This window comes from Dendrobates tinctorius, unplaced genomic scaffold (genome assembly GCF_039654945.1).
Source record: "Dendrobates tinctorius isolate UK_male_01 unplaced genomic scaffold, ASM3965494v1 ptg000152l, whole genome shotgun sequence".
NCBI classification, from domain to species: Eukaryota; Metazoa; Chordata; class Amphibia; order Anura; family Dendrobatidae; genus Dendrobates; species Dendrobates tinctorius.
This window is the reverse complement of record NW_027361819.1, coordinates 4,825,761-4,840,976: the sequence shown is the minus strand read 5'-3', so window position 1 is coordinate 4,840,976 and position 15,216 is coordinate 4,825,761. Positions and strand designations below refer to the sequence as shown.

Below are 15,216 nucleotides of genomic sequence, written 5' to 3'. Positions count from 1 at the left end.
ATTAGGCAACTTCCTTTCCGTTGGCAAAATGGGTCAGAAGAGAGATTTGACGGACTCTGAAAAGTAACAAATTGTGAGATGTCTTGAAATTGCCAAACTTTTGAAGCGTGATCTCCGAACAATCAAGCGTTTCATGGCAAATATCCAACAGGGTCGCAAGAAGCGTGTTGATAAAAAAGGCGCAAAATAACTGCCCGTGAATTGAGGAAAATCAAGCGTGAAGCTGCCAAGATGCCGTTTGCCACCAGTTTTGCCATATTTCAGAGCTGCAACGTTACTGGAGGTGTGCCATACTCAGGGACATGGCCAAGGTAAGGAAGGCTGGAAACCGACCACCTCTGAACAAGAAACATAAGATAAAACGCCAAGACTGGGCCAAGAAATATCTTCAGACTGATTTTTCTAAGGTTTTATGGACTGATGAAATGAGAGCGACTCTTGATGGCCAGATGGATGGGCCCGAGGCTGGATCAGTAAAGGGCAGAGAGCTCCACTCCGACTCAGACGCCAGCAAGGTGGAGGTGGGGTACTGGTATGTGCTTGTATCAAAGATGAACTTGTGGGACCTTTTCGGGTTGAGGATGGAGAGAAGCTCAACTCCCAGACCTACTGCCAGTTTCTGGAAGACACGTTCTTCAAGCAGTGGTACAGGAAGAAGTCGGTATCGTTCTAGATAAACATGATTTTCATGCAGGACAATGCTCCATCACATGCATCCAAATACTCCACAGCGTGGCTGGCCAGTAAAGGTCTAAAAGAAGGAAAAATAATGACATGGCCCCCTTGTTCACCTGATCTGAACCCCATAGAGAACCTATGGTCCCTCATAAAATGTGAGATCTACAGGGAGGGAAAACAGTACACCTCTGGGAACAGTGTCTGGGAGGCTGTGGAGGCTGCGGCACATCGCAATGTGGATCGGAAACAGATCAAGCAACTGACAGAATCTATGGATGGAAGGAAGGTGAGTGTCATCGTGAAGAAAGGTGGCAATATTGGTCACTGATTTTTTTTTTTGTTTGTTTTTGAATGTCAGAAATGTTTATTTCTAAATTGTGTGTTGTTTTATTGGCTTACCTGGTGAAAATAAACAAGTGAGATGGGTATATATATTTGGTTTTTATTAAGTTGCCTAATAATTCTGCACTGTAATAGTGACCTGCACAAACAGATATCCTCCAATGATAGCCAAATCTAAAAAAAAAAAAACCCCAACTTCCAGAAATATTAAGCTTTGATATCTGAGTCTTTTGGGTTGATTGAGAACATAGTTGTTATTCAATAATAAAAAGAATCCTCTCAAATACAACGTGCCTAATAATTCTGCACGGGGTGTAGTTATATATTATATCATAGTGTTGTATTGCATCGTTATACGGTTATATTATATCACTATGCTGTTGTATCATTATCGCATTGTATTATATCATAGTGTTACATGATCTCCTTGTCCTGCTGAGTGACCCCGACGCACGCTGCTTGTATAGCGGGGTTTCCTTTGCCCCTTCCTGTTCAGACTCTCGCTTGGACTCTTTACTAACAGCTGTAATCGACTTCCTCAGTTTTCGTGACTTCTTCCGTGCGAGGAAACCTGTGTCCACCACACGGAACAAATCTAAGAAATTAAAGGGATTCTCGTCGTCCACCACATGAGGGAATGTGCACGCCCAGACCTGGGGGTCCGCTATGTGGGGGGACTCCGGGGGCCACGTGTCTGACATCATTCGGATTCCTCCTCCACACATATGGAAGTAATGTCTCCGTGACATCTGTGTATGTGATGGAATATCGCCGGGGTCCCGCCTGGACACTACTGAGGGGTCCCTCCTGCGCTCCTGTGTCAGTCTTCACTGCAGTCCTGGCATTGTCTTCATTAGGAGCAGAGATATCTCTAGGGTTCACGTAATAAAGCGTCGGCCGCGGAGACCTGCGGGAAGAAAGAAAGAAAATAGAGATTGTTTGGTTGTGGAGCAAATGATTATTTTCGCAGCGTCGTCTTAGGTGGGATCTTTCCTTGCCAGGGAATTCGCCCTCGTTCCTGCCAGGAAACAGTATAACTTTCCATTTGTGACTCAGTGAGATCTGATCCGCCATCGGCACGAACGGAAAACCTCTACATAATTAATGTCTCGAGGACAAAAAGACGGAGAACATTAGAGCGTCAGCTCTGTGGGTCACAGATGAGATGGTACGCAGGCTAGGAACCCATACTATCCACGCTGAAAAGCACCTACGGTGGACACATGGTCATCAGAGGCGGCCGGGGTGATGAATCACGTCTTCCATCACGTGGACGGGCAGGCGGGCATCACAAACCAGTAGAGGCCGGGCGATGGGGCAACTGCGATCCCATTTCCTATCACTGGACTGAGAATCATTTTGATTATCTGCCACTGCCACTAGATGGCGTTCACTACACCTCAAACACATTGGGAATGTGCAAACCTGTCTGCAGTGAGCTCCCTCCAGTGGTGGCTGCTGGTAATGAAGCAGATCAATGTCAGGTCCCATAGCTGGTGGCATGGTCTACGTCCATCATACCACACTGCTTGTATACGTCTGTAATCGTCGGCCCTCTTGTTGGTTGGTTATGTCAAGCTCCAGATGATCAGAATGTCTGGATTATCAGACTATAATCATGCCACTCCAGTGTACTGGTGACATAGAAAAGGACAAGGGGAGAAGAGGGAGATGCAGCTGAAGCTTCTTTCTGTGAGAGTGTATGCTGTGAGAGGACCATGGAGCTGTAGAGGGAGGCACACGTCACAGCTCTGGCATCACACCATGAAATTTGTGTCTACACATGGAAGAAAGGGGAGAGGAGGGAGATGCAGCTGGAACTTCTTTCTCTGAGACTGCATGCTGTGAGAGGAGACAGGGAGCTGTAGGGTAGACGTCACGTCACCGCTCTGGCATCACACCATGAAAAGCCCATTGAGTCTGTAGACATGGAAGAGGGGAGAGGAGGGAGATGCAGCTGAAGCTTCTTTATCTGAGACTGCATGCTGTGAGAGGGGACAGGGAGCTGTTGGGTAGACGTCACCTCACCGCTCTGACATCACACCATGAAAAGCCCATTGAGTCTGTAGACATGGGAGAGGGGAGAAGAGGGAAATGCAGCTGAAGCTTCTTTATCTGAGACTGCATACTGTGAGAGGGGACAGGGAGCTGTAGGGTAGACGTCACGTCACCGCTCTGGCATCACACCATGAAAAGCCCATTGAGTCTGTAGACATGGAAGAGCAGAGAGGAGGGAGATGCAGCTGAAGCTTCTTTTTCTGAGACTGCATGCTGTGAGAGGGGACAGGGAGCTGTAGGGTAGACGTCACGTCACCGCTCTGGCATCACACCATGAAAAGCCCATTGAGTCTGTAGACATGGGAGAGGGGAGAGGAGGGAGATGCAGCTGAAGCTTCTTTGAGACTGCGTGCTGTGAGAGGGGACAGGGAGCTGTAGGGCAGACGTACATCACTTCTCTGGCATCGCACTAGGAAGAGGCCACCAAATCTGCAGGCATGGAGAGAGAAATGTGCATAGTCAGAAGGCAGAGTGAGAAGAAAAGAAATAAAATCCATGTTCTGCTTAATATCTGGGTGATTTACACCTAATCTACAATAACAAGAGATGAAAAACAACAAAGATCTAAACAAGAAAAAATTATAAAATTACAATGAAAAGAGAAACAAGTGAATGCAGAAATTAGGCAAAAATCCCCACAAGAAATGTTTGTTTCCACGTTGGCGATTTATGACGGCGGATCCTCCAGATTATAAACTTCTGAAATATGCCAGATATTTCCACGCCCGGGAGCCAGAGACGGGGTCACTTATCTCTGCACTGTTCTCCATCCATTCATCTCGCACACAACCTGTAGGTCTCCAGGGATTGCTGTTCAGAGTAATGCACATCCTGTGACACTGTGAACATTTGTCAAATTATGTTCCCCTTTGTCACCTTGAAACCGGCAGTAAGCCGATGTGACAAACCTGTTATTTGGTATGAAGTGTCTCTCGCCATGATGGTGTCTGGCTGTGGATTATGTATTGATATGTTACTCTGATCAGCTTCCCTGCCCCTGCTGAAAAAAAGCCTCCCCACAGCAGAATGCGGCCACCACCATGTGTGACTGTGGGGATGGTGTTTTCAGGGTGATGTGCGGTGTTAATTTTCCACCACACATGTTGTTTTTAGCCCAGAACTCCTCCTTTGGTCTCATCTGACCAGAGCCCCTTCTTCCACATCCTTGCTGTGTCCCCTACATGGCTTTTGAAAACTGCAAACGGGACCTCTTATGGCTTTCACAAATGTCTTTCTTCTTGCCACTCTTCCACAAATGCCAGTGGCGTATACGACTAATACTTGTCCTGTGGACAGATTCTCCCCCTGAGCTGTGGATCTCTGCAGCTCCTCCAGTGACCATGAGCCTCTCTGCTGCTTCTCATTAGTGCTCTCCTTGCTTGGGATGTCAGGATATGTGGACGGCCATGTCTTGGGAGGTTTGCAGTTGTGCCATACTCCTTCCATTCTTGGATGATGCATTGATCAGTGCTCCATGAGACGTTCAGAGCTTGGGCTATTTTTTTATAATATAGCCCTGCTTTTCTCTTCGCCACAACTTTATCCCTGACCTGTCTGGTGGGCTCCTTGGTTTTCACGATGCCGTTTGAGCCCTAATATTCTCACACAAACCTCTGAGGCCTTCACAGACCAGCTGTAGTTATAGTGAGGAGAGATCACACCCGGGGGGACACAATGTACTAATTATGTGACTTGTGGAGGCGATTGGTCCCTCATGATGTTATTTAGGGGCATCAGACTACGGGGGGCTGATGTGTAAAATATTTAGAAAATCCTGTATCATTTCCTCCACACATCACCATCACTTGTTATTCTGAGTTGATGTCATTAAAAAATACATTTTAGTTTGTGAATGTAACGTGAATAAGTGTGGAAAAGTCCACAGGGTATGAAGACTTTTTCAAAGCAATGTAGCGACATGTTGAATATGGTACAGATCAGTGCTGAGCCCGTCAGTACAGAGGAGCGTTTCTATATCATGCCGCAGTCACTTCGGGCCCCGGTGTGTGAGGGCCCCGCTCACTCGCTTAGCTCAGTAGGCCTCATTTATCAAAACTGTCTTTGTTGCCCATAGCAACCAATCAGAGCACAGCTTTTATTTATCCAGAGCGGCTTACAAAATGAAAGCCGAGTCCTGATTGGTTGCTATGCGCAACAATAAAATCAAAACAGAAATGGCAGCCGTGGCAGGTGACAGCAGGGAGCGATGGAGGACGATGACAGAAGAAACCAAGGAAGGTGCAAGGGACGCGACACCGGGCCAGTGTGGAAGGGTTAACAGATGGTGACAGCATCACTGAGCTCCCTCCGCCTCCATCACTCCCTCCACCCTCACTCCTCTACCACACTGTACAGCAGAGACCGTCAGTGAGGGCGACAGCAGCAGGGAGGTAAGAAGCCAGCGGGCTGTGGGTGGGGGTCACATACTTTCCTGCACCACGGAGGTGACGCTCCACACACACCGTACAGCCCGGACCACAGAGCTGACGCTCCACACACACCGTACAGCCCGGACCACAGAGCTGACGCTCCACACACACCGTACAGCCCGGGGACCACAGAGCTGACGCTCCACACACACCGTACAGCCCGGACCACAGAGCTGACGCTCCACACACACCGTACAGCCCGGACCACAGAGCTGACGCTCCACACACACCGTACAGCCCGGACCACAGAGGTGACGCTCCACAAACACCGTACAGCCCGGACCACAGAGCTGACGCTCCACACACACCGTACAGCCCGGACCACAGAGCTGACGCTCCACACACACCGTACAGCCCGGACCACAGAGCTGACGCTCCACACACACCGTACAGCCCGGACCACAGAGGTGACGCTCCACACACACCGTACAGCCCGGACCACAGAGCTGACGCTCCACACACACCGTACAGCCCGGACCACAGAGCTGACGCTCCACACAAACCGTACAGCCCGGACCACAGAGCTGACGCTCCACACACACCGTACAGCCCGGACCACAGAGCTGACGCTCCACACAAACCGTACAGCCCGGACCACAGAGCTGACGCTCCACACAAACCGTACAGCCCGGACCACAGAGCTGACGCTCCACACCGTACAGCCCGGACCACAGAGCTGACGCTCCACACAAACCGTACAGCCCGGACCACAGAGCTGACGCTCCACACAAACCGTACAGCCCGGACCACAGAGCTGACGCTCCACACACACCGTACAGCCCGGACCACAGAGCTGACGCTCTACACACACCGTACAGCCAGGACCACAGAGGTGACGCTCCACACACACCGTACAGCCCTGACCACAGAGCTGACGCTCCACAAACACCGTACAGCCCGGACCTCAGAGCTGACGCTCCACACACACCGTACAGCCCGGACCACATAGCTGACGCTCCACACACACCGTACAGCCCGGACCACAGAGCTGACGCTCCACACACACCGTACAGCCCGGACCACAGAGCTGACGCTCCACACACACCGTACAGCCCGGACCACAGAGCTGACGCTCCACACAAACCGTACAGCCCGGACCACAGAGCTGATGCTCCACACACACCGTACAGCCCGGACCACAGAGCTGACGCTCCACACATACCGTACAGCCCGGACCACAGAGCTGACGCTCCACACAAACCGTACAGCCCGGACCACAGAGCTGACGCTCCACACACACCGTACAGCCCGGACCACAGAGCTGATGCTCCACACACACCGTACAGCCCGGACCACAGAGGTGACGCCACACACACCGTACAGCCCGGACCACAGAGCTGACGCTCCACAAACACCGTACAGCCCGGACCTCAGAGCTGACGCTCCACACACACCGTACAGCCTGGACCACATAGCTGACGCTCAACACACACCGTACAGCCCGGACCACAGAGCTGACGCTCCACACACACCGTACAGCCCGGACCACAGAGCTGACGCTCCACACACACCGTACAGCCCGGACCACAGAGCTGACGCTCCACACACACACCGTACAGCCCGGACCACAGAGCTGACGCTCCACACACACCGTACAGTATGGACCACAGAGGTGACACTCCACACACCGTACAGCCCGGACCACAGAGGTGACACTCCACACACAGCGCACAGCCTGGACCACAGAGCTGACACTCCACACACACCGTACAGCCCGGACCACAGAGCTGACACTCCATGTCTCTTGTATAGAATGCATGTTCTATACAGTACGGGGCAGTATGTACACCTGCATGTTCTATATAGTACGGGGCAGTATATACACCGGTATGTTCTATACGGTACAGGCAGTGTCGGACTGGGGTGCCAAGGGCCCACCAGTAACAATGACTTTGGGGGCCCACTTATCACCTGCATTCAAATATTACACAAGTCTCGTTCACACATTTACCTATCTCTCCATATAATAATAAGCTGGGTAGTTTGTGTAATGAATGATGAGATGCTGCTTTATTCTGTACAGAGTGAATCAAGTGAATTATGCCAAGTACTGACCATACTGTGGGGTTGGGGGCCCAAATCTGCACAGGGGCCCACCTGGGGATTCCCCTGTTATGGGCCAGCCCGAGCCTGGGTACAGGGCGGTATATACAGTAGCATGTTCTATATAGTACAGGGCGGTATATGCACCTGCATGTTCTATACGGTACAGGGCGGTATATGCACCTGCATGTTCTATACGGTACAGGGCGGTACATACACCGGCATGTTCTATACGGTACAGGGCGGTATATGCACCGGCATGTTCTATACGGTACAGGGCGGTACATACACCGGCATGTTCTATACGGTACAGGGCGGTACATGCACCTGCATGTTCTATACGGTACAGGGCGGTATATGCACCTGCATGTTCTATACGGTACAGGGCGGTACATACACCGGCATGTTCTATACGGTACAGGGCGGTACATGCACCTGCATGTTCTATACTGTACAGGGCGGCACATACACCGGCATGTTCTATACGGTACAGGGCGGTACATACACCGGCATGTTCTATACGGTACAGGGCGGCACATGCACCGGCATGTTCTATACGGTACAGGGCGGTACATGCACCTGCATGTTCTATACGGTACAGGGCGGTACATGCACCGGCATGTTCTATACTGTACAGGGCGGTACATACACCGGCATGTTCTAGACGGTACAGGGCGGTACATGCACCTGCATGTTCTATACGGTACAGGGCGGTACATGCACCTGCATGTTCTATACTGTACAGGGCGGTACATACACCGGCATGTTCTAGAGGTACAGGGCGGTACATACACCTGCATGTTCTATACGGTACAGGGCGGTACATGCACCGGCATGTTCTATACTGTACAGGGCGGTACATACACCGGCATGTTCTAGACGGTACAGGGCGGTACATGCACCTGCATGTTCTATACGGTACAGGGCGGTATATACACCGGCATGTTCTATACGGTACAGGGTGGTACATACACCGGCATGTTCTATACGGTACAGGGCGGCACATGCACCGGCATGTTCTATACGGTACAGGGCGGTACATGCACCTGCATGTTCTATACGGTACAGGGCGGTACATGCACCGGCATGTTCTATACTGTACAGGGCGGTACATACACCGGCATGTTCTAGACGGTACAGGGCGGTACATGCACCTGCATGTTCTATACGGTACAGGGCGGTACATACACCGGCATGTTCTAGACGGTACAGGGCGGTACATACACCTGCATGTTCTATACGGTAGAGGGCGGTATATGCACCGGCATGTTCTATACGGTACAGGGCGGTACATACACCGGCATGTTCTATACGGTACAGGGCGGTACATACACCGGCATGTTCTATACGGTACAGGGCGGTATATGCACCTGCATGTTCTATACGGTACAGGGCGGTACATACACCGGCATGTTCTAGACGGTACAGGGCGGTACATACACCTGCATGTTCTATACGGTACAGGGCGGTACATGCACCTGCATGTTCTATACTGTACAGGGCGGTACATACACCGGCATGTTCTAGACGGTACAGGGCGGTACATACACCTGCATGTTCTATACGGTACAGGGCGGTATATGCACCGGCATGTTCTATACGGTACAGGGCGGTACATACACCGGCATGTTCTATACGGTACAGGGCGGTACATACACCGGCATGTTCTATACGGTACAGGGCGGTATATGCACCTGCATGTTCTATACGGTACAGGGCGGTACATACACCGGCATGTTCTAGACGGTACAGGGCGGTACATACACCTGCATGTTCTATACGGTACAGGGCGGTACATGCACCTGCATGTTCTATACTGTACAGGGCGGTACATACACCGGCATGTTCTAGACGGTACAGGGCGGTACATACACCTGCATGTTCTATACGGTACAGGGCGGTATATGCACCGGCATGTTCTATACGGTACAGGGCGGTACATACACCGGCATGTTCTATACGGTACAGGGCGGTACATACACCGGCATGTTCTATACGGTACAGGGCGGTACATACACTGGTATGTTCTATACGGTACAGGGCGGTATATACACCGGCATGCTCTATACGTACAGGACAGGGCGGTATATACACCGGCATGTTCTATACGGTACAGGGCGGTATATACACCGGCATGTTCTATACGGTACAGGGCGGTACATACACCGGCATGTTCTATACGGTACAGGGCGGTATATACACCGGCATGTTCTATACGGTACAGGGCGGTATATACACCGGCATGCTCTATACGTACAGGACAGGGCGGTATATACACCGGCATGTTCTATACGGTACAGGGCGGTATATACACCGGCATGTTCTATACGGTACCTCTCCACTTCTGCCGGCTCCAGGTTAGACGCTGACGCCGCCTTTATTTCTGTGATATAGATTATAATGGATCCTATAGACATGTGACCGGGGTGACTGTGTGCGGGGTCACTGTGCCGCTGTCACCCTGTACTCTGACCCCATCCTGAGCTGCTAAGATAAGAGCACACCCTGACCCCCCATAAACATGTCACTGTGACCCCCCAACACAGAGAGGAGCCGGGGAGGGGCAGGAAACAGCAGCCACATCCTACCACAAGTGTCAGCACAGACTGTGGCTGCCCTGCCAGGAGGTGATGTGGAGGGGCCGGGGGCCCATGTCTGTCGATGTAATATAGGGGGTCCCGAGCGACAGAGCTGTCCCCCCCATTATGTTGTACAAGCTTTCCTTTATACAGGAAGCCCATTAGGACTTCAAGCTGTTCACCAGCTTGGTAATGGTTTCCATGTAGCAATAGATGTTTTCTCTATATTACACCCAACTGCAGACTGTGCGGACCCCTCATATACAGAGCTGGGGGGGATACACACCGGACCCCACACCCCAGAGCCACCGCCACACTGAGCCAGCACCACAGCTGAGCAGAGGCTCACTGTATCACACAGGAGAGGATTAGATACACAGCTCAGCAGTCAGTATCACACAGGAGAGGATTAGATACACGGCTCAGCAGTCAGTATCACACAGGAGAGGATTAGATACACGGCTCAGCAGACAGTATCACACAGGAGAGGATTAGATACACGGCTCAGCAGTCAGTATCACACAGGATAGGATTAGATACACGGCTCAGCAGTCAGTATCACACAGGAGAGGATTAGATACACGGCTCAGCAGTCAGTATCACACAGGATAGGATTAGATACACGGCTCAGCAGTCAGTATCACACAGGATAGGATTAGATACACGGCTCAGCAGTCAGTATCACACAGGATAGGATTAGATACACAGCTCAGCAGTCAGTATAACACAGGATAGGATTAGATACACAGCTCAGCAGTCAGTATCACACAGGAGAGGAATAGATACACGGCTCAGCAGTCAGTATCACACAGGAGAGGATTAGACACATGGCTCAGCAGTCAGAATCACACAGGATAGGATTAGATACACGGCTCAGCAGTCAGTATCACACAGGAGAGGATTAGATACACGGCTCAGCAGTCAGTATCACACAGGAGAGGATTAGATACACGGCTCAGCAGTCAGTATCACACGGCAGAGGATTAGATACACGGGTCAGCAGTCAGTATCACACAGGAGAGGATTAGATACACGGCTCAGCAGTCAGTATCACACAGGAGAGTATTAGATACACGCTCAGCAGTCAGTATCACACAGGATAGGATTAGATACACAGCTCAGCAGTCAGTATCACACAGGATAGGATTAGATACACGGCTCAGCAGTCAGTATCACACAGGATAGGATTAGATACACGGCTCAGCAGTCAGTATCACACAGGATAGGATTAGATACACGGCTCAGCAGTCAGTATCACACAGGATAGGATTAGATATACGGCTCAGCAGTCAGTATCACACAGGATAGGATTAGATATACGGCTCAGCAGTCAGTATCACACAGGATAGGATTAGATACACGGCTCAGCAGTCAGTATCACACAGGATAGGATTAGATACACGGCTCTGCACACAGTATCACACAGGATAGGATTAGATACACGGCTCAGCAGTCAGTATCACACAGGATAGGATTAGATACACGGCTCTGCACACAGTATCACACAGGAGAGGATTAGATACACGGCTCAGCAGTCAGTATCACACAGGAGAGGATTAGATACACGGCTCAGCAGTCAGTATCACACAGGATAGGATTAGATACACGGCTCAGCAGTCAGTATCACACAGGAGAGGATTAGATACACGGCTCAGCAGTCAGTATCACACAGGAGAGGATTAGATACACGGCTCAGCAGTCAGTATCACACAGGAGTGGATTAGATACACAGTTCAGCAGTCAGTATCACACAGGATAGGATTAGATACACGGCTCAGCAGTCAGTATCACACAGGATAGGATTAGATACACGGCTCAGCAGTCAGTCTCACACAGGAGAGGATTAGATACACGGCTCAGCAGTCAGTATCACACAGGAGAGGATTAGATACACGGCTCAGCAGTCAGTATCACAGATAACAGGATTAGATACACAGCTCAGCAGTCAGTATCACACAGGATAGGATTAGATACACAGCTCAGCAGTCAGTATCACACAGGAGAGTATTAGATACACGCTCAGCAGTCAGTATCACACAGGATAGGATTAGATACACGGCTCAGGAGTCAGTATCACACAGGATAGGATTAGATACACGGCTCAGCAGTCAATATCACACAGGAGAGGATTAGATACACGGCTCAGCAGTCAGTATCACACAGGAGAGGATTAGATACACAGCTCAGCAGTCAGTATCACACAGGATAGGATTAGATATACGGCTAAGCAGTCAGTATCACACAGGAGAGGATTAGATACACGGCTCAGCAGTCAGTATCACACAGGAGAGGATTAGATACATGGCTCAGCAGTCAGTATCACACAGGATAGGATTAGATACACGGCTCAGCAGTCAGTATCACACAGGATAGGATTAGATACACGGCTCTGCACACAGTATCACACAGGAGAGGATTAGATACGCAGCTCAGCAGTCAGTATCACACAGGATAGGATTAGATACATGGCTCAGCAGTCAGTATCACACAGGATAGGATTAGATACACGGCTCAGCAGTCAGTATCACACAGGATAGGATTAGATACACGGCTCAGCAGACAGTATCACACAGGAGAGGATTAGATACGGCACATGTTGGGGGCTGTGGTACCCGCTGACTCCTGTATCTCATCTCTCCCACAGATGCTGGCTGAGCGGGGTCAGGTGTATGTGGTGACCGGGGGCTGCGGGTTCCTCGGGTCCCACCTGGTGCGGATGTTGGCGGAACGCTCCAGGAACGTGTCTGAGATCAGAGTATTTGACCTGCACCTGGATGAGACGCTGCGGACGCTCAGTAATGGTGAGGCGCTGCCCCCGCTCCCTTTTTGAGTTGATGAACCCCTGATTGACAGGTTCTGTAATGTCGTGCTGAGTCTTATAGTCCCACAACATCTCTATGGTTCCTTTAGCTCTGCACATTGTCCTGTCATGTCTCTTGGGTCAGTGGAGATTTCCTGTTCCCGATAATCTCGTCCTTTATTATTATCTTCAGCTCAGGAAATGATCGATTGCTGGGGAAGAGGCAAAATGTCGTCAGACACCACAGCAGGGGTCCCGCAGGGGCGGACATTATGTGACATCACAAGGCCCTGCACAGTGATGTCACTAAGCTCCACCCATGAGCGCAGCTGTCTCCGCCCCTGCTTAGAAATAAATCTAAGAAATTTCACATCCTCATGTTTTTTTGTATAATGAAACAGCAGAATAGTGAGGGCAGCTCTGGAGGTGACTGGAGGATAAGACATGATGTAACAGCAAAATAGTGCCTGCAGCTCTGGAGGTGACTGGAGGATAAGGCTATGTGCACACTCTACGGATTTTGCTGCGGATCTGCAGCAGTTCCGCAGACAATGTACAGTACCATGTAAGTCTATGTGAAATCCGCTGTGCACACGCTGCGTTTTTTCACTGCGGAAAAGCTGCGGTTTTGAATCCGCAGAAATAATTGACATGTCACTTCTTTCTGTGGATTCCGCTGCGGTTTGCCACCTGTTCCATTGTCCAGGTGTCAAACCGCAGGGGAAATCCGCTGGCCAATCCGCAGGAAAACCGCAGGTCACTTTACCTGCGGTGTTACCTGCAGATCCTCACAGGAAAAACCGTTGGTGAATCCGCAGCGTGTGCACATAGTCTAAGACATGACGTAACAGCAGAATAGTGAGGGCAGCTCTGGAGGTGACTGGAGGATAAGACACCATGTAACATCAGTATAGTGAGGGCAGCTCTGGAGGTGACTGGAGGATAAGACACCATGTAACATCAGAATAGTGAGGGCAGCTCTGGAGGTGACTGGGGGATAAGACAGGATGTAACAGCAGAATAGTGACTGCAGCTCTGGAGGTGACTGGAGGATAAGACAGGATGTAACAGCAGAATAGTGAGTGCAGCTCTGGAAGTGACTGGAGGATAAGACAGGATGTAACAGCAGAATAGTGATTGCAGCTCTGGAGGTGACTGGAGGATAAGACAGGATGTAACAGCAGAATAGTGACTGCAGCTCTGGAGGTGACTGGAGGATAAGATATAACTCAGAATCAGATTGAGTGCAGCTCTGGAGTCTCTGTACTCTGAGGTTAATCACATATAACTTTGCCAACGTCTTATAACACATTCTGCGCTTTTCCTGCAGTAAATGAAATGGGTGATATAATTATGTGCTGCTCCTGGACTCGCTCTTGCCATCTTCTGAGCTTTTTATATCTTGAGGCCGGGGTCACACTGGCGATTAAATCGGACGAATGCAATGCGATAAGAAATCGCATTGCATTCGTCCCAATGTTATTCTATGGGGCAGCTCCCATCATGCGATTTTTGATCGGATCCGATCCTCAGACTGAGACAATTGCTGCATGCTGCGATTGTCACCGATTTTCGGATCGGATTCGACACTGCAAGTCTATGGGGGCGAGAAAAAAAAATGGGATGACAAATGGACCTGATGTGTGAGTTGCGGTAAAATCGCATCAAAAGCCCAATTTTTTTTTTAAATACAGTAAAATCACAATGACCGGTTAAATAAAGAAACAAATTAATAGATCTAGACACATATATATATATATTTTATACATGTCATAGAGACACATATATATATATATATTTCTAATTCATACAGTTCATCAGAGCAGAATAGATGCAGAAACATTTGCCGGCTTTTGTATAATCATTCTCCTGCCCAACATGAAATGACACATGGCTTACATACAGTTAACCATTTAATTTCATGTTTTTTTTTATGTCTATCACTATTAATTATATGAGGGTTTCTGGGTAAAATTATGGAGTTGTAGGGGTTAATTTAAGGGGTTAATTCGTTGTATTAAATTGCAGGGACTCCCGCTGACGTCACTGAGGCTGCAGGGAGTCCCCGTAATTTCATACAACAAATTAACCCCTTAAATGAACCCCTACAAGTCCAAAATTTTACCCACAAACCCTCATCTAATTAATAGTGATAGACATAAAAAAAAACATGAAATGAAATGGTTAACTATATGTAAGCCATGTGTCATTTCATGTCGGGCAGGAGAATGATTATACAAAAGCCGGCAAATGTTTCAGCAACTATTCTGCTATGAAGAACTGTATG

The 15,216-nt window shown here is 49.7% G+C and overlaps 1 protein-coding gene across 2 annotated transcripts in view; it reads left to right on the top strand.

Moving 5' to 3' along the window:
* Positions 1-5,238: 5,238 nt before the first annotated feature.
* The window catches only part of HSD3B7 (hydroxy-delta-5-steroid dehydrogenase, 3 beta- and steroid delta-isomerase 7), a 62,224-nt gene continuing 52,246 nt past the window's right edge, over positions 5,239-15,216 (top strand). The window contains exons 1-2 of one of the 2 annotated variants that reach the window (XM_073547460.1): positions 5,239-5,468; positions 12,774-12,930. In XM_073547460.1, the coding sequence (XP_073403561.1) occupies positions 12,774-12,930 (157 nt within the window). In that variant the 5' untranslated portion in view covers positions 5,239-5,468. The remainder of the gene's footprint in view (positions 5,469-12,773; positions 12,931-15,216) is intronic. The other variant, XM_073547459.1, reaches the window with a different exon arrangement.